Genomic DNA, 19,747 nt, shown 5'->3' with positions numbered 1-19,747 from the left:
GAGAACTTTATTTGGAGGGAGACGCACTGAGCTGATGTACCACGGAGATAATTCTTTTAGCACTGGAGAGACTTAAATTTTAATTTGCAGAGCGAGGCTTATCTGTGCCGTGCAAGGATGGGAGCGCATGCTGCAGAAAGGAGAAACAACTTGTAGCTTCTGTTATTCTCTCCTTGGAAAAAAAAACCAAAAACCCAAACGAGTCAGGAGAAGCGCAGAATATTAACAGAGCTGTGGTGGCCACGCTCTGGGCACAGGGCTGCTCATAAGGACCCAGGAATCACCACGCTGGGATGCACCTGCAGATTCGGGAGATCCCGTTCTCCACTCGAGCCCCGCAACAGACACGAGGGGAAGGATTTCTGGGGGCAGAGGGATCTGACCTGCCCTTCCTCTCCCCTAAAGAGCCTTCCTGCCGTGGGGAAGGGGCTCAGCCTCAGCTCTGGCCCCACTGAAGAGACCCCCAGGGCTCTCCTGGCCCCACCTGCAGCCAGCGACCCACTTCTCTCCCTCACAAGCTCATCAGTGCTGGGTCCCTGCCCATCCTGATGCACTGAATCAGCAGGAAAAAATCCCACGAGCGGGTTCAAAGAAAGAGCCAGAGATCATTTTCTATACACAGGTCTCTGCTCTGAGCCCCGCTGGCACGCAGTGGGGTCTCCTGCGCTGCTCCGGCTGGGAAGACATGGCCCCGGCTGCAAAGACGCTGCTCAAAACTGGACAAGGAGCTTCAACAGCAAGAAACAGAAGGAAGCCAGGGCGGCAAGCCCAGAACCACTGGCTAAATGCCTCCCATCAATGAGGCCACCCCCAGGCACCTTGCTGCCAGCCTCCCCAGAGACCTCCCCGCCTGCCAAAGCCTCTCTCCGCACGCCGGGCTCAGCCGGGCTCCGGCAGCCCGGGGAAGCGGATGCTGAGCAGGGAAGAGTCCCAGCAGCTGGGACCGCAGCACGACAGGGGGGTTTCAGGTGCCGGTGCAGGGCCAGGTCCTTTCACCCCCGCCCCAGATCTTGGGGTAGAAAAGCTTTTTCCTGCCAAGACAACGGGCTGAATCCAGCCCGGAGTTACGCCCGCTCGAGAGAGAGCGATGGAGAGCGATGGCCAGGCGCTGGGCAGCATCGCCAGGATTAACTGGCAGGCGGTGACGGCAGCGGGAGGGGGGGTGCTCTCCCACAGCCGTTCCCTGGGGCAGGGTCCCCCCCTCGCTCTAACTGGGGGCAGAGCTGTTATCTCACCGGCGCGGCCCCTCTCTGCTTCCTCCTCCTACAGCCACATCCCCATTTCTTCCTCTGGACTGACCATTTTCCGTTTGGTACAGAGGAAGGCATGGCACTCCAGGTTCTCATTGAGCTGGTTCTGGGCAATGTAGGCAAACACTTTATCGTGGATCTTGTCTGCCGTGCAGTAGGATATCCTGAAAGACAGAATGAAATGTCTTGTCCGGGGCACTGCGTGCAAGGGAGATCAACCAACCCCTCCTCTGACCTGCCAGCAAGCGCCTACCCCAGGGCTTCCAGCTCCGGAGCCAAGCAGGGAAGGCAGAGGGAGCACAGGAGCGTTACCAGGCTTCAGTGCAACTCGTCCCAAAGCAGAGTCGTCGATGGCGCTGGTTTGAGCGTAAGAGAAGCCAAGAGCAACTCCCACAGCCACGGTGTGAACCACGTGCATCACACACAGAGGCAGGAGGGAAGAGAAAATGTTTCACCTTGTGGGAAAGGACAGGTTAGAGAAGGTAAAGACTCTGCAGTGTGCCAGCCTGGGACTACGCCTGACAAACGCTCTGCCTTCAGAAGAGAGACTCGGAAGATTTTCCTTGGAGAATAAGCTTGCAAGGAGAGAGAAGGACCTGTTCTCAGCCTACGATTTAATCTTGAGGCTCAAACCAGGGAAAGAAATCGATGCATGGGTGCCCAAGAAAAGCTGCTGGAAAGGCTGAAATTCAGGCTCCGAGATCCGCAGTAGCAGATGCACAGTGTGTTCCGAGACCCCTGAGCACACGGGACATGGGGAAGGAGGCTCAGCCTCCTCCGTGGAGCATCCCCAGGATGGCCGTGTCTCTCCCAGCCCCCGAGCAGGGCAGGGTTGACTCCAAAATGTCAAACAAGGCTCTGGAAGAGCAACAGGCTGACCTGTTTGGGGAGACCAGGCTCTGACCGAGGGCTCAGCTCCCTTCTGCAGGGCAGCGGGTCCCTCAGCATCAGCCAGCACCATCTCCCACGGGTCCATCCACACCAGGAGCTGCGGGACTGAGCGTCTCGTCTGGAGCCAGCGAGCACAGGCTGGAGCAGCCCCGGAGGTTTAGTGCAAGGCGGCAGGCACTAGCAAGCAAGCAAAGCCTCTTCCCTGGGCACGCGACAGATCAAACAGGTATTAAGGAAAGAGAAAACCCGAGGAGAAAGTGGGACACTTCAGTGAAAGTCTTCCCACGGCCCCACGTTGCCCCTTCAGCTCCCACTCTTGTTGCCCCCGAGAATTTGCAGGGAGGGGACTGGAAGGTCTCAGTTGCCAGCAGATGCTGGGACTTAAAAAAAGCCACATTCAAAATTTATTTATACTGCATTAGTTTCCTGTTGCGTGTGAGGATGCCTCTGCTCAATGGCCTACATTTTGTTTTCCAGAGCTGAGCCACGCTCTGGATTAAACAGGCACTTGGAAGTTCATTCCTTTCTCCCATTTTTCCCAAAACAGCGTGGCCACTCTTTTAATAATTGTGACGAAGCTGTGGAAGGTCGTCTGCGCAGGCACGCAGCCCTTCCAACAACCCCCAGCACTCAGCTCAATATTTGATGGCCATTAATTTCCAGGGAATGGATAACTCACACCCACCTCTGAAGTGAGCCAGTTTTACAACCGAGGCCTCTGGCAGCAGCACGTCTGGCGACAGTGGCTGCATTTTGGCTGCGGTCACCCCATCCTGCCCCAGCACATGATCTGGAGCAAGAGCTCAGAGCCAGGATCATCCTGGTGAATAGAAAAGCCGAAGAGAAGACAGCAGAGGTGTTACAGGAAAGCCCTGGGACCACCACCGGTGGAGCACGCTCGCAGAGCAGGGAGATGACCCCCCCCAGAGCACACAGACCCCAGCTTTCGCTGTGACGGCTGCTCCCGCAGCACCAGCATCTCGGGAGCAGCGTCAGTCCCCACATCGACAGCGTATTTAGGGTGGGCTGACTTCAGTCAACTGAATTGAGGGGATGCTCGTACGTGAGCACTGACCAGGAGGAACAGCTTTATCGACGGCTCTTAAAGCACTGGGGAGAATTTAGGGCAGCATCTAGAAACCCCGGCCCCATGGCTCTGACTGCTTTTACACCAGCGCAACGATCCCGATTTCGGCACGGCCGCTTCGCCCAGCTCTGCTCTTTAGCAGCAGCTTTATCTCCTGGGGAGGGCTGGGGCCCAGCACCGGTGGCTGTATGCACTGCTTAGTTTGAACTGGAGAAAAGCAAGCGGGTTAGTAGTCTGGTTAGAGAGAGTGCCCCCATCCCACATCTAGCAAAGGGGGACAGAGCAGCGGGTGAAGGACAGAAGCAGAGCATGGGGGATGTAGAGGGAGAAGAGATGAAGGAGATAGAAAGGGCCAGATCTGAGCTGAGCTCTGTTCCACTGGGCTTGCGCCTGCCTCCAGCCTCTTCGGAAGAAATACTTGCCAAAGTCAGAGGAGTGGATAGGGGATAATCCATCCTCACCCTCCCCACACTGGTAATGGGTCTCAACAGCTGTCCCAGCCCTACGCTTTGTCAGAGTTATTTAAACACATCAAAGGTGCAGAGCAGCCAGCAAGGGGAGGGCAGCCCTGGCTCTGTTGCTCATGTCCTCACCCGCTCAGAGATGCTCCGACCATCCTCCATATTAGACTCTTGCCGTCACCCTAGATGCTTTGGCATTCCTATTGCCAAAAAAAGGCAGTAAAGCCACGCATGGCCACGGAGCGCTTGGCTGCGCATCTGCGGTCCACGCACTCAACACCTCCAGGCTCGTCACGGCTTTCCTTACCACTGGCTGGACACTTTTGCACCAGACGTAAATTTACCTTAAATTTAGCAGCCACCCTCCTTCCCCCACCTTTGCTTTCCGTCAAGACGTGATGGGCAGTGAGGCGTCAGCTCAGCCTGGGTGGAGACTGGAGCAGACGAGGAGCCTTGGGGCACGCACGCACCGAGGTGCATACCATAACCCACCTGTATATGGAGATGTTCTCGATCAGCTCATTCGTTCCGCTGTCGTTTAACACGATCCCTCTGGGCGAGACTTTCAGAGTCACTTTCTGCAGTTTCTTTCCACTTGCTTTCGCCTTTGGAAGGAAAAGAGGAAGGGGAAAGTTACAGGCTTTTAACACTGACACATCCAAAAGTATGTGAACAGAGCAGAGACTCTAGATACACACTACCTAATAGCACTCGTCACTACTAGACACTGAATTTGCCACCAGGTGTGATAAGGCACTTGTTAAAACTTTTCCTTTCCTGAAGCAGTGATTTTTGCTGGCATTAACAAGACAAGAAAACACACTGTCCACCCCACACTGCACAGAGGTACTTCCAGCCCAGCACCTCCAGGAGAATTTCCCTGTGGCCACCCACACAAAGCAGCAGCTGCTCTGGTCGAGCTGGGTGAGTGCTTGGTGAAACCCTCAGGAGTTTTGTCTTTAGGGCCAGCTCTGGAGCAGAGGGGGACACCAGCACAAATGAGGGAGCTGTGTGGGGAGCAGGATGGTCCTGCAGGACGTGGGCTCCCAAGCAGCTGGCTTCAAGCTGTGCTGCGAAACCCTGCTCAGGTTGGAAAGCATCCCCCGTGCCAAGGTCAGGACACCAGCTTAAAAAGTAACTAGATTTTTAAATGCCGCTTTCTCTTATTTACTAGCCTCGTGCTTTCAGCTTTCAGGTTACATTCAGCTCACTACCCATCTTCTTGCCTCCCCAAAAATATAAAAAAAATACACAGCTAGCTAGTTACAGACTGCAGACCTGGATCCTCAGCCCTGCTCCCTGGAGACCACACTTGAGCCGTGTCCAGACCGGCTGGCGGTCAGTCCTGCCCCTCCAAGGCTGGCCTTAGTCCTGGGCCTTTTATTTAAAGGCTCCATTCTTGGTCGATCAGAGCACTCGTGAAAGGCTCTGCCAGCAGCAGCTCCCGTTTCATGTGAGCGCTCCCCTTCCGTCCAGCTCAGCACATGCCAGGAAAGGATCCGTCATTACCCAGCGCAGTTCGCCACCCCATTGAGTTTTACGACGGTTTACTGTACAATTGGGTCCTTGCCTCATTCAGTTTTATAAGGGCTTAAAGAAGCGTTAATTTTACTTGGAGCATGGTGAGCAGGGGCTCCAGGGAGGCTTGGTGCTAGAGGATGGATGAAAATCTTGCATCAGAGGTTACAGCGGGACGGCAGCTGTATTGGCTGGGAATCGGAGCAAGCTGTCCTGCTCCCTTCTCTTAACCCTCCAAACCGTGGGAAGGAAAACCCAGAACTGCATATCAGCTCTTGGTTGCGCGCTGGCTGCGCTCAAAATGCTGATCCTGCCTTGCAAGAGGAGATACAGCCCCGGGGAAGGCTGATTTCACAAGGTCAGAGGCTTCTTCTACACCCAGGGTCACCCAAGCTTATCAAGGGGAGCCAGAGCTCAGACACGTAACACCAGCTTTCCACAGCCTGCCCCATCTGTGGGCTGGGGTTGTCCCTGAGGGCTTCCCAGTGCCGCTGTCTGCATTTCTACCTACACCACCAGAAGCCTGCTCACCCCTGGAAGAGCTGGACCTGCAATCCTGACACCCCCCAGCCTGCAGACGAAGAGCACTGCCTCCAGACCTGCAGCTTTTGAAACTCTCCCCAGCGACAGACTTGTCTGAAGAGCAGAAGACAGGGCTCTGCTCCAGCACGGACACTCACGGTGGCAACGATCCTTTTGACAGCGGCCGCGGAGAGCTCCTCTCCTTTGGGCTGCTCCACCAGCGTCATGCCCATGTATTTGAGGCTGAAAAGCATCCCCTCCAGCAGCGTCTCGCGGGTATCGGTCCAGTTCTCCGGGAGCTCTAGAGAGACAACAAAGAGGCTCTTAGATTCCCAAACGCACAAGAATATCCCTGTCAAGCCCTGAGGGAAGGTTTAGGTACGAGCAGAGCAGCGTGTTGGTTTAGCTTCTGCCTGGAGTCCCGCGCCCGAGCAGCTTGGAGCTCGCAGTGCTGCCACGGCTTTCACAAGGTGTTGGGGGAAGAAGAAGAGGCAGAGAGCCGGCGATCAGAAGAGGTGACGGCATACCTCAGCCACGCAGAAACCGCAAGGCGTTCACGTGGGGGACATCATCGTCAGCCTCCCTAGCTCTCCAAGGGAGCAAACATAAAGCCCCAGAATTTCTTCCACGAGCCGCAAGCAAGTAGCAGCAACCCTTTAAGATCCATCGGCTCCTCAGTTTAATCGTGAGTGCCGAGGCCAACACCACAACCAAGGGGGGACCCTGAACAGCAGCCCCAGCCAGGCGCAGGGGAGGGCTCGGTGCCGCCCCACGCACGGCAATAACCTTACCCTGAGCCAACCATCACCTACCCACAGAGGCTAAGACGGGATTTGCCGCTAGCTAAGCCCACGCACAGCTGCGGGGACCCAGGTGATGTGCTGCGACTTGCTAAATCGGTCACCAGCAGCTCTGAAGAGCCCACCGCGCGGGTGAAGCCTCAGCGAGGAGAGGTCTCTGCTCTCCCCTGGAAATCATCCAGGAGGCCGCCGGCCCCTTCCCTTATGTCCTGGGGGACGTGGGAAGGAGGGTCCTAAACACAGAGATAAATTTGGAACCAAACCGTAAGTCAGGTGGGTATTTCTAAGCCTGAAATTGCACTGCAGGAGCTAACTTCCAGACACGGAGCTGGCAACCCGGGATCTGCAGCTCTTGTGTTTGAGGAGGACCTCGCTTTGAGCGGGAGGCAACAAACCCCAGCCTTCCTGAAGTGGCCCACAGACAAAACATGTCCCTGAAAAAACATGTCCCCGAAGGCTTCGCTGCCTTGTATTCAGCCTCCTTTGGCCGCCTCCAAGCAACGGGGCCAAACTCTGCAGCTCCCTGCAAACCTGCAGTGCCAGGAAGGCAGGGGTTTTTTGGGGGGGACGGACAGACGGACGGATGTGCCCCTGGGGTAACCCTCGGTGACTCAACCTCCTGGTGAAGGCGAGATGGGAGATAAGCCATAAACCCGGCACCATTCCCAGTACCGGGTGTGGGTGCCAAGTGGTGAACCACCCCAACCAGCCTGGCACTGGCTAAAGGCGAAGTGACGGAAGCTGGCGGGGCGGGGGGGAGCGGTCCCATGGGGAGACAAAGGTTTGCAGGAGGGCAGGAGCTCCACACCCAACACCCAGGTCCCAAACCTGGACAGGGAAAAGGAAAACCCAAGGACAGGCGGGATGCCGCATTTACCCCACGTCCCAGCTAGAAACAAAGGGTGCCAGTGAAAAATCTGGATTTTTCAAAAGCCAAGGGTGCCGCCGGTGTCCTAGCACCCTCGGCACCTGAAGCCGGGTGAGCACGCCGGGGTGGAGGGTGGTTTACCCGCGACGGACGGGCAGCTGCCTGCCCCACGCTCCCTAGGCACTGGTCCCGTATCCCGTGCAGGGCAGCTCGGGGCCTCACCGAGGACGGGGACCCTCCGAGCACCCCACGCTGCCCGGGACGATGTCAGCTACAGTGAGGCCCTGGCTACCCACAGCTCACGCTGCCCTGGGACGGAAACAGGGGCGGTTTAAGCGCAGCCACCGAAATGCTTTCGGAAAGGAAGGAGAACCCGCGGCAGCACAGACACCTCTCCACGCATCCTGTTCTGGCACCCTTCGCTACCACCTCACCCACCTTCCCGTTAATTGCAAACGATCGCGCCCAGGCCCGGGGTGCGTCAGTCCCGTGGGGTGACGGCGATGCCCCCCCACCCACTGAAGGGCACGGGGGGGTGGTTTGCAAGGTGGCTCTGCAGCAGGCTCAGGGTGAGTCCAGGGGCTGCTGCGTCTCAAGGAACGTCTCTGCCAGGCGTATGCTGCAAGGCCACGTTGGGGCAGCACCCCACATCTGCCACACAGCCCCCCCCCGAGCCCCGAGGCTGCCCCTCCAGCCAGCTGTCCCCTTCGTGTCCCATAGCCGTCAGCCCTTAATCCTAGCAAAAAGGTGTAACGATGCCGGGTCAATCTCATCGGATTAGCAAAATCAAGAAGTTTGATCTCGCCTGCGGGCGGTACAGGCAGGACAAGGCACCCTCCTGCTGCCTGCTGTGATGCTGGGGGGGTCCAGGGCTGGTCCCCCCCTCTTTCCCGGCCACAGTAGGAAGACGCCTGGCAGTGGCCAAGTGGCTGCTGGCCCAGGGGCCAGCGATCGGGTGATGGAGCCAGTAGTGGGACGAGGCCAGAAACCACCCGCCGGGCTCCAGCCCTCACCCCAGGCTGGGGGACACGAACAGCCCCCCACCTACCCACTGGCGGACAGGGACAGCCCCCCACCCACCCATCCTACCCCGCTGCTGCACAGGGGAAGGGGTGCAGGGGGAAGGTGGGTGCAATAGGAGGGAGAAAAAGGAGGGGTGAAAAAAGGGGTGCAAGAGAGAGGAGCAAAGCAGGAAGGGGGTGCAGGGGGGCATGGAAAAAACCAGGGGGGGAGCGGAGGGGGCAAAGCGGGGTGAAAAGGGGATGCGGGAGGGAGAGGAAGCTCAAGGAAGAAGAAAAGTGGGTGCAGGGGGGGTGAAAAGCGGGATAAAGCCGGGAAGAAGGACGGGGGGGGGGTGCAGGACGAGGCGGAGGGGGGCTGCCGGGGGGGGGAAGCGGGGTCGGCGGGTCTCACTCTTGTGTCGGCCGCCGGCCCAGGAGGGTTTGTGGCCGCTGGGGCTCCGCAGCAGAGCGCGACCCGCCGACTTGAGCGCGTCCATCCCCGCTCCGCTCCGCTCCCGGCCCCGCCGCCAAACTTTCCTGCGGCGCCAGCGCTGACGGCGTCCGGGGGCGGGGCCCGCATGCAAATCGAGGCGCCGTGACGTCAGTGGGGCACGCCCCGCCCACCCCGCCGGGGGTCCCCGCGAAGGTTTTGGTTTTTTATTTTTTTTAATTGCGGGGGGGGTCCCCGAAAAGCTGCAGGTTCCCCCCCACCCCGAGCTGCTGCTCCCCATAGGGTTTCCCCGCTGTTTCCAAACGCCTGGGGGGGGGGGCAGCAAACACCAGCCCCACGGGGGTCCCACTTTTCCCACGGGGAGACCCCCCTTTCCCACGGTTTGGGGGGGGGGGGCCCTACAGAGATTCAGGAAACCCCTTCCCAGGGTTCCATGAGAGCACGACCCACGTCACCCCATTTCAGCATCCTCGGGCAACACCAAAAAAACCAACCAAAAAAAAAAAGTTGCGTTTGCCCCCCCCCCAGGGGTGTTTGATCGCCCCCACCTCAGGATGAGAAAATGCGATACAATATTTTAATGTGTTTGATAAAGGTTAGCCTAAGCATGTGCCGCCCCTCCGTGTCACCGCAGCCGCCAGCGTGCTTTTAACTCAGCCTGAATGTAATTGTATGGAAGATTAAGGCCCTCAAAGGCTTTCCGAAATTAAAGGGATAATAACGAGGAGGTTAAACCCCATATTTAGGATTTGTAGAATAATGCCTTACAAAGCCTATTATTCACAGAAACATTTGTGTAATTGAAAATCCGTTTTTAGTTCAATTTTAACATTCCCCTCTCACGTTTGTAGCCGGGATCCAACACGCAGGAGTCACCAAGCCGAACTGCCGGGCAGCTGGATGGCAGCGAGCGGTTCCCCTCCGCAGCAGGACACGAGGGGGTGGTGGAAGGGTTGAGCAGAACCTCGTCCAAAAAGCCCAGTCTAAAATAGGACGGTGCCACTGGTGTCTCCACTTAGCGCCTGGTTTGAATCTAGCACGCAGGGGGTGAGCCAGGACGGTGACTGGAACTTGAAAGAAGAAACTTCCCCTGAGGGCTAACTACGTCAGAGCCGCTCTCTAAGGGCAGTGGCACGCAAATACCAAAAAACCTGAAAAATTGCTGCGTCAGGAACAAATTTGAGCATATACACAGATCCATCTCCGTGCAGCAACTCACTTAAGCATCTGTGCTTACTTTAAGCACATGCTGAGACCTAACTGAAGTCCAGGGTTTTAAGCACAAGCTCAAATGTTTCACTAAATCATCGATGAAACTCAGCTCCCACCCAGCAGCCTGCATTTCACTGGAGGACTTCCCGCTTGCCAATATCTGATGAGTTAAGGCAGACACCTTTGCAATTAATTCATTGATAAACTAGCTTGAGAAAGCCACCTGGCAGGTATTGGACACATCCGTGATTTATTTTCCTATTTCTGTATTTTGCACCACCACTGGCTAAATATATCACACCCTGCGCCGGTTCACTCAGGCAGCAGCTTCTGCACTTGCGTGCTGCTCTGCTGCTTCCTTCCCATCGTTTCCTCCGCGGCAATTTCACAGGGCAGCTACTGGCCACGATCCCGATACGGAAAGATCCGCAGCGTTCCTGCTGCTGTGATCCTCCCCTGCTACAGCCGCTCCTGCACTGACCTTTGTAGCTCCTTTCAAGGCGCCCGGGGTGTATTCCTCTTCCTCTGGTTGTTATTGCAAAGGGTGCGAGACCCACCTGCAGCGCTGCCTTCCCTGGCTGAGTTTTCCCCCTGAATCCCAGCACCGGTGTCGATGTTTGCCCTTCGCTTTGCTGACTGTGCTGTCTCGGGTGGGTGTTATATCGTGAGAGTAGCAGAACGTATTTCTTCAAGTGTCACCGCTCAAGTTGGAAAGTGAAGGATGGTGACAGCAGCCTGGGAGAGAGAGTCATCATCAAATCAAGGTCTTGAACGTGGCTGTGCTATCCAAGCCAGCCTTCCTGAAAGTCACAATTTGAGTTTAAAATATCCCTGTAATGGTAAAAAACTACTAGTGCCATCTCCCCCCAGGACGGCAGAGTATCAGGCAGCTCAAAAATCACAGTTCCACACTCATCTACCTGCTGCCACGCTGGGCAACCCAAGGCTTTCCTCCTCCCCACAAGAGAAGCCCATGGGCACACGGGTCCTGTGGGCCAGGCAAGCAAAAGCAAATCTATTTATTTATGTCTGAGTGCTGAGCACAGCAAAGCAGCAATTTTTTGGAAACCTTGCTTTCTTGCTAGCTGTGAGCACCACGCGGCTGACCTCCCCAGCCCCACCACGCTCCGCTGATCACCGCCCATCCATCTCCCCATTAATTGACATCTCTCCTGATAAGCCACCGGCTCTTTCCGCACGTAGTCTCTCAAGGTTATTTTCAGCTCTGCAGCGTCACTGAAACAAGTTTGCATCTCCAGTATCACAGCAGCGGAGCTGCTCCTCTCCACTGTTTCTAACATTCACCATCATCTCTTCTATCCAGGAAGCACAAATAAATCCTCACCACTGTTCCTCCCTGCCGCGGTGTTTGCAACCACGAATCACAATGAAATAAATGCAGCTTCTCAGTGAAACTTCTGCATTTTTTTGTAACGTTGATGTGTTTTCCCAGCTGGTGGGGCCACAGCCGAGCGAGCCATTCCTGATTTTTTTTGAGAAATCTTTACAATGCACACACAGCCCCAGACATAAGATCAGTGACAGGCATTATGCTTTGCTGCGAGGGTGTGTGTTTGTTCTCTGCCTTGATTAATCAAGTTAACAAAGCTGTGCCGTTCCCCCCAGCCAGGGACAGCGCACGCTCCCGAGGCCTTACTCGTTCACCCTACTGTTGTCATATTTACAGCAAAGTGCATTTATAACAAATTAGCATATCTGGGGCTGGTTAAAAGGTGATCACTAATGGAAATCTGAGCTCCTTCCACTCTGTCAAATCCATCCGAGGTTTGCCTCCTAATAAATTGGCACCTTTGCCGAGAAGGCCTGTGTCTAACCATCTATGTGATAAAAGACCAATTGCTGACATTTGCTGCTGTTTTCCTTTCCTTTGACATTTCATTAAGGAGAAAATAACACCAGCAACTACAAATGTGCTCTCATTGACGTTTGTTGGCCATAATGTTGTGAGTTGCCCTGATTAAGTGAGTAGCTGGCAAGGGGGACGTACCCTGTCTCCAGGATGACAAAACTCCTTTTAGTCCTCCCACGGCCGTGCAGCATCTCAGGGCTTTGCAGAAAAGGCTGAGCCGCTCTCCGTTAGCTCCCCCGCTCAGAGAGTCACCTTAACTCACCCCACTGCCATGAGGTTGAGCTGTAATCAACCCAGACCTCAGATCGCCACTTTAGTCTGTCAGTAAAACTTCTAATTCATAGGCATGCTTAGGACTTAAATTACCACCGTCATTAACACTTTGTTAATGAGTCAATTAACATGATTTGGTATCTATGGAGAAAGGGCATTAGAAACGTGCATAGTATCAAATATTGCAGAAGTAAGTATCTGACTGTACCAGTATTTGGCCAGGAGCCGCTGCTGGTTGCAGCGAGTGTACGTACTCTGCTTGGTCACGGGGGATCGGTCGCAGCAGTTGTGGTGTTACGTGTTACCTGTCCAAGGGGCTCTCTGGAGGTTGCAGACAGGACCAGCTCCAACACCATGGCACAAGCCTTCGATGCCAGGATGCCCAGGATCAGCGCGGGTGGGAAAGCAGCACCAGGCTGGAGATGGGAAACAAAGTCTGACATGAAACACTCATTTTAACAGCAGCCAAACGGGCGCTGTTAAACACAGCATGGGGCTGTGTTTCTATCCCAAAGTTTTTGCCACCCAAAAGTAAGGTTTTTAAGCATCCTTAAGGAGCCTGGAGCTGCATCCAGGCCAGAACCGAGAGCCCCTTCTCTCGGAGTGAGGGATATTCGATGTCCCCCTCCCAGATCCCTGGTCTGGCTCATGCTGCTCCTCACCGGCTCCGGCTCCGTACAACCGTGCACAACCACAGAGCAAAGCCCCAGCTGCTCTCACCTCCCTCACAGCCCCCCACAACGCAGAGGGGCAGCAGGTGGGCTCACCCCTGGTGGTGCCAAATTAACATGTTAATTACCGTGCCCACTGCTAGCACGATCCTCACATGCTCCCCCCAAACACCATGACCTGAATTTTCTATTTTTTGTGACCTCTTTTGTATCACGCTCTGGAGCTATTCTCATAGCCCGGCTGCTTTCGCCTGGATCACCGATAAAATCAGGCTGACGGCTGCACACGCTGAACTGCCCGTGCTGATGGAAAACAGGCCCAGGGCAACGAGTAGCAGCAACTTAATTGCAATCACGGCCTGTCAGCCTCGTCAGCATGCCCGATCAGCTGCAGCTGATGGGCCAGGGCTGTGAGCTGAGCATGCAGCCGGGAAACCGGAGCTGCGTTTGAGAAGGCTGCAGAGATGGGACTGCCAGCCCTGCTCGAGCATACACACCACCTGCGCAGCATCTTGCTTCCAGGGATGCTCAGTGCCAGACGCTACAGAGGATGGTTCGAGAAATCTCCTAAACCCTAGTAATTTGAGGCTGGCTTAAAACTTAAAGCATAAGACTTAATGTCTCTTACCAAATTTTGTATGTTAATTAGCCCAGCTTTGCAGATTCTCAGGTACCGAGAAGTAAATCTCACTCTGTTTTTGGAGCTCTGCACACTTTTTGGTCTGAGCAATGTCCTGCACAGGAGGAAATCCCACAGCCTGGCTGCTCTCTGTGGCCAGTGCCAGTCTTCAAAAATCTGAGACTGAAGGAGCTCTTGTGCTTTGCCCTCACAGCAAACTGTAAATGAGGCAGGAGCTCACGAGAAAAGCAGCCTCCCTCCCTGCTCTGCTGCTGGTGGAGGCAGTAGGTGCCTTGTACGCCCCATCACTGAGACATGTCCCCCTTCTTCAGAGGGAAGAAAGGCTCCCGTGACCAGGGGAGGAAGCCGAGCTGGGGAGCTGAGCAAGGTGGGAGGGATGAGGGATGGAAAATCCACATCAGCATTGCTGTTGTCTTGGGAAATTGGAAGCTACGCTTGTTCCCAGTGTGTGTTTGTGGTTTGTTCCCCCGCGGACTCGCTTTTCTTCCCTCTGCAAACATGCGTTTGCACACCCAACACATCATCCCCTGCTTCTTTCGGGTGGCAGAGCACAGCCCTGACTGCTGGGCTGAGCTGCGGGAGCCGAACGTGCCCTCAGACACTGGGAAGCAATCCTGACCCGGCAGGCAGCAGCCAGGGGAGCAGATATCCTGAGCATCCTTTCCAGCTCCATCTCGTCAACGGCCGAGAACGGTCTCGGGAGAGGCTGGAGTGGTCCCTTCCCATCCGCGTGGCCACATCTCCAGGGTCGCGTCTGCTCCTGCAACGCTGCATCCTCCCACGGGACAGCCCCGCGGGAGCTCCCCCAGTTTTTGGCAGATGGCAGCTGAAGTGCCGGGGGATTGAGCGCAGCCCCAGGGAGGGTGACTGGGAGCTGGGCAAGGATGCTGGTTCCCAGCCACAGCCTTGCTGGGCACAGCGGGCTGCTTTGGCGTCATGGTGTTTGGGATAAGCCCCTGTCACACGCTCGGGCCACCAGTATGTGGGGCAGAAGGGGCCACCCAGCTCCCAGGGCCAGCTGCAGCCCATCTGACCCCTGCAGATGCGATCTGCGGCAAAGATCAGGGCTGGCATAAAGCACTCGGAGACTTTGGCTTAAAAAATACTGAGCGGCGGCAGCGGCTGTAGCCACCGCAGGAGGATTCAGCTCATTTTTGCTGCCTGGGAGTTCGATGCCTGGTTGGAGCTAATGATCTGCTTTTCCTCTGTAGTTAGGGAGAAAGTGTCATCTCCAGAGGGTGAACCAAACCTCGAAGGAGATGAACACTCCTCGGAGGGGTCTCCATCTTCTCCCGTTGACTTTGCACCCAGGCCAGGCACTGAGCTTACATCACATTTTGCTTATTGACCAAAGCAACAAGGTGCACCCCAGCTCTGTGCGTGCAGCCGGGAGCCTCCCACCACCTCCTCATGCTTTCCGTTCTTTGCGGTTTGTTTGGCCAAACTGATTTGCCAAATGAGCATCTAATTCATGAATAGTTTAGTTCCCCAGGAAACGTCTTATTTCATGGTGAATTTATTATTCACCAAAAAGATTGCTCAGCTTTAATGCAGGTGGAGAGGAAGGGTTATTCCTCATGTGTCTTCTCCAGGGGCTTCACCAGGTTCAAAGCTTTTAGGAGGTTAAACCGCGGGGTACAAATTCTCCTGGCAAATGCCAAAGAGGTAGCTGAGAGTGAAAGTTAGCTTGTGTTGATTTTAATTATTTTCCCAGCGTAAGGAGAGGGGACCAGGTGCTCTTTGAGGAGTTTAGTCACTTATTTGCGTTTTCTGCTTTTTATCACAAGGAATTCAGTCCTCGTGTTAGGCTTGTGTTAAACTGGATTAGTTTTACTGGCAGTGCTGGAGCTTTCAGATTGATACCCGCGTAACTTAGTTATATAATACAGCAAAGATAAAAATACATCACGGTAAAATATCAACTGTTAGAGGAAATCACTAGAGCGCCCACACATTTAATGCATTCTGAAAAAACAGGGAGAGGAACCATGGTACTGTAATGCACAGTGTTCTGGAGCATCTTTTACCAGAGGATATCAAAGCAATTTACAAATCATTACTTATTTAAGCCTTGTCACATGCTGGTCACAGAAAAGAACAATGCTGGAAGTAGGGCATGAACCCAGGAAGCATCAGCAGAGACAAGGAAATATTTAAACTGAAGAGATTTCCAATGGGAAATGCTGTTTCACCAAGACTGAAACATTTTGCTGGAGCATATTAATGTTAAGAAAGTTTTTGACAGAAAAATTTCAAAGCAATTCAGCATCAAAATGGGATCTTGCTCAGTCAATACGTGGGAGAGGGGCTGGAGGTTTTATTTTAGTACAAGGTTTACTATGTCATGTGTACATCCCGTGTAAATAGTTGTGGCTGACCTTAGCTAAATATTTCTTTTCAGTCTGGCTAGTTGCGTGTTTCTGAGCATAACCATTCCAAGTATTTATTCCCATAATTTGGGGGAAGTTGCTGTGAATTTTCAACCTGATGTGAGAAAATAAACATACCTTGCAATATCAGGATGACCTTTATCCTCCTTGAAGACCCCTGCATAACTCACTGCACTTCTCTGTACCCTGATCAGGAAAGGTTACTTGCTCCTTTGAAGACTCCAGAGTTTAATTCAGTTAAACCGAGATCCTTTTTGCAGGATCTTGAATCCATGCGCTGACAATTTGATCCCTTAAACTGCTGTTTTCGAGGCTCGGATCCAACATCCTAACCTCTTCAAAGACAAGTGCATCAGGGGTCTGCAGAGGAAGAAGGGAGAAGGGATGGTGCATAAGACACAGTGGGGCTTTCCTGGAAAACAGACCCCATCAGTCGCAACTCATTTGTGCCCACTATCAAATCCAAATCACGCTGCTTGCTTCTTATCCTGGGAGAGTGTTTACTTCTCATCCCCTGATGCACTTGTGGCTTCTGCTTGCTGGGATTACAGTTCAGCTCCTTCTATTCCTCTGCCAAATAAAAAGCCCAGCACTCCCACCGACCCTGCCTGCACCAGGGAGGGCAGCCCGGGGTGGTCTCCCAGCACCAGGTGCTTGCTCTTGAGCTCATGAGAGTTTTGTGAGATTAAAGGCTGCACAACACGACTCGGATTCTCACCAGCATGTGGCTGCAGATTAAAATCGGGAACCCGGAGCTGCCACCGCACCCAACCCTGCCCCTCTGCCAGGCACTGCTGCCCCGGCAAACCCGTTGCATCCCCTTGTGCAACGGCTCCTGAACTGCCGTAAATGAAATGTCCCTGCCTCTGGGTGGTCACATCCATCAACAGGACGGGGGCACCTGTCAGCCTGATTTTAATCCACCGGCACACGTCTGCTGGGGACCTCTGTGAGGCCAACATAAATCAGCGTGGTTCTCTGGAAGGGAAAGTGATGCTGTGCTGATTTACAGCGGCTGAAAGCATCTCTCTTCCCTGGTCCTACCAGATGGTGAAAACTCACTGCAATCAGCAGCGAGGCTAATTATCGCCTTGCCACGGAAACAACCTTTGTGATTGTTTGATTAAAGACAAAAAGGACTCCACAAAGAAGGGGGATAGAAGACGGGATATATTTCCAGCTCTGCCCCTTACCTACAAGGTGATCTTGCTTGAGTTACTTGAACTGCTCAATTTGCTTCTGCCGGTCCAGCCTGCGGTTATGAAGCACCAGGAGCAGGCTTCCAGGTCAGACTGAGCCAAAATGTCAAACCAGTTCCCAAATGCAATCAAGGCTCAACTGAGGTTTTCAGTGCCTTTTGGGAGAAAGAAAAAGACAACGGTCATTTCAGAACGGTCTTTTCTTAGGGCTATTTAAGCTTTTTAAACCTTTTAAATTATTCACCAGGAACAAAACAAAACAAAAAATTCCATTTTGAGACAACTCTTTGAACTGCCCTGCTTAAAAAAAAAACATCAAAAAAACCCATCCAGGCACTGAAAATCCCCCACCCTTTCCAGCTGAAACCTTTCCACCTGTTCAACCCAAAGGATGAAGGATGTTTGCAGGTACATACCGGACTGCTGGGATTTTGGGCTGCCCATGCTCTACTCTCCCAAAGGCTGGCTGTCGCTCGTACTGTCATGCCTCTTGGGATTAACCATTAGTGCCTGGCACCTGATGACATGGCCATGTGCCTTAGGGAGGTGAACACACCTCGCACCCATGTGGATATATTTATGTGTTTTGAAAGAGTTGAGTATCATGAGCTGAAAAACAGCGATGAATTTGTGTCTCAGGAATTATATAGATACGTACCCTTCTGCACATACACCCCCCCCATACATACAACCCTCCATGACTGCACTGGGTCCAGCATCCCTCCCTTTTAGAGGCAAATCTTCCCCTATAAAATAGCCCTATTGCTGAGATGAGGATTTCTTAGGAAAGAGCCTGCAAAATCCATCCCTTGATTTTTATGTATTTCCTTTGAAAAAGGTTTCATCCTCTTTCCATCCCCTAAAGCAAGCTCCTGGCAGACTCTCTATCCCCCTCATCTCACGTCCTTTGCTGGTGTGGCAGCCCTGAGCAACGCTTCTCTGTCAGGTTAGAGCAGACGCACATAGGGGAATTTGTAACACAAATGCCAAGGGAGTTAATTTGAACTGCATGAAAAGCCACGACCACCTCATGTAATATTACCACTCAGCTCAACTATAGTGTGTTCTTAATTATAATCATTTTTCAGTTTTTCCTGAAGAAAACTCTCTGTGTTGCCTTTTGTATCTGCCCAGCAGTGCTGTCTCTGTCCTCTCTCCTGTTACATTACTGCATTTAAGATGCTATTTCTCTCTCTCCAAGCTTTCTTTGCAGGGCCCTTCTTCCCCAGCTGCTTCCACCCAGCCAGCTTCAATACCTCCAGCACTGCATCACTCGTGTCAGATTTTGCTATTGCTGGTGTTGCTTTACGTTCAGGTTGTACCAGAATGCAAAATTTAAGGTGCAGACAGGAACAAAACCATCAAGGCCCTGTAGACGTAAAGCAACAGATGGGCACTGCCTTGCTGCTCTGGTTGGGCAGATTTTGAAGCTAATAATAATTGTAAACATCTCCCTCCATCTTGTTTAATCCTTGTAATCTCCTTACCCTCCAGTCCAGATTGTTGTTTTCTTTGTGTGCTGAGATCATTCCTCATAGCCTGGACATCTCTGCCAGACCTGTATGCCCTGCACATTGCCTTTGGTGAGGTATACCCAATCATCCAGACAAAGACTTTGTTAGGGAATTCTTTCCCAACAAAACATCCCTCATCCTTCCCATGAAGAAGGGGCAGGCAGGGCTGTGGCAGTTCAAAAGATGCCAGCAAGTTAAAAAAAGAAAAAAAAACATTTCACGATGAGTACATCCAGAGAACAGGGGTCACATTTTATTCCCAGTTTTGCTCTGGATGTGCTTTGTAGCTTTTGGAGTGGCCAGTTCTTACAAGCCTTGTTGTTTTACATACAGCCCCTAGGGTTATGTTATCAGATTACAAGTCTTCCCTTGCATTAAAACATGAGGTTTCTAGATTTTTGTGGTTGAAAATATGAAGAACAGAAGTTCAAAAATCCAGACAGCAAGCAGAGAAACCTGACTTTTTTTTTTTTTTCCTTAATCTTTAGACTCAGGGGAGGAGCTGACTCTGGGGTTTGTGAGCTTTTAATAGTAATACTGGAATCTGGTCACGTGGCTGATGAGCTTGGCCGTCCCAAGGCTGAGTGCTCGGGTCTCAGCTGACCGCAAAGCGAAGGGCAGGCACTGACCACTCTAAAAAGTCACTGGATCCTTTTCTGGAAAACAGTCTTGGCCTTTGCATTTTTCCCCCGCTGTTGTAAAGCAAAATCATTTTCTCATTTTAAAGTGATTTGAGATCCCTGTGTGAGAGGTGCAGCACTCAGCGGTGATAGCGACCCTGATTCTCTCTTCTCTCACCTTCAAGCAGAGCCAGTGATGGGAGGCAGCACCATGGACTTGGCCGACAGCAAATCCACCCACTCTGTATCTGGAGCGCAGCGTTACAGGGAGCAGCAGCTTGACCCAAAAAGGCTCTTCAACCTGGGAGACAAAGAGATCTTATCCAATTACTGGAGGATGAAGCTGGATAAATTTGACTCAGAATAGATTGGGGGTTTTTTTTGTTGTGTTTTTTTGTTTTTTTAAGAATGAAGATAATTGGCCATTGGAACAATTTATCAAGGATTGGTTCGGATCCTCTAGCAGTGGAAAAACTTAAGCTGAGCTTGAATGCCTTGCTGAAAGGGAG

The 19,747-nt window shown here is 53.1% G+C and overlaps 1 protein-coding gene across 3 annotated transcripts in view; it reads right to left on the bottom strand.

The window, feature by feature from the left end:
• Positions 1 to 19,747, bottom strand: part of LDLRAP1 (low density lipoprotein receptor adaptor protein 1) — a 41,779-nt gene that overhangs the window by 9,493 nt on the left and 12,539 nt on the right. The window contains exons 8-16 of one of the 3 annotated variants that reach the window (XM_075047477.1): positions 19,417 to 19,539; positions 17,521 to 17,713; positions 17,099 to 17,259; positions 16,023 to 16,265; positions 12,413 to 12,620; positions 8,811 to 10,796; positions 5,888 to 6,030; positions 4,182 to 4,294; positions 1,300 to 1,414 (exon numbers count right to left, since the gene is read on the bottom strand). In XM_075047477.1, coding sequence (XP_074903578.1) covers positions 1,300 to 1,414; positions 4,182 to 4,294; positions 5,888 to 6,030; positions 8,811 to 9,129 — 690 coding nt within the window. In that variant the 5' untranslated portion in view covers positions 9,130 to 10,796; positions 12,413 to 12,620; positions 16,023 to 16,265; ... (1 more) ...; positions 17,521 to 17,713; positions 19,417 to 19,539. Of the gene's footprint in view, positions 1 to 1,299; positions 1,415 to 4,181; positions 4,295 to 5,887; positions 6,031 to 8,810; positions 10,797 to 12,412; positions 12,621 to 16,022; positions 16,266 to 17,098; positions 17,260 to 17,520; positions 17,714 to 19,416; positions 19,540 to 19,747 lie in introns of those variants that run through there. The other 2 variants (XM_075047476.1, XM_075047478.1) reach the window with 2 other exon arrangements.

Source organism: Buteo buteo, chromosome 16 (assembly GCF_964188355.1).
Source record: "Buteo buteo chromosome 16, bButBut1.hap1.1, whole genome shotgun sequence".
Classification (NCBI taxonomy): domain Eukaryota; kingdom Metazoa; phylum Chordata; class Aves; order Accipitriformes; family Accipitridae; genus Buteo; species Buteo buteo.
Note: the sequence above shows the minus strand (reverse complement) of the source record. Positions and strands in the feature narration are given on the sequence as shown.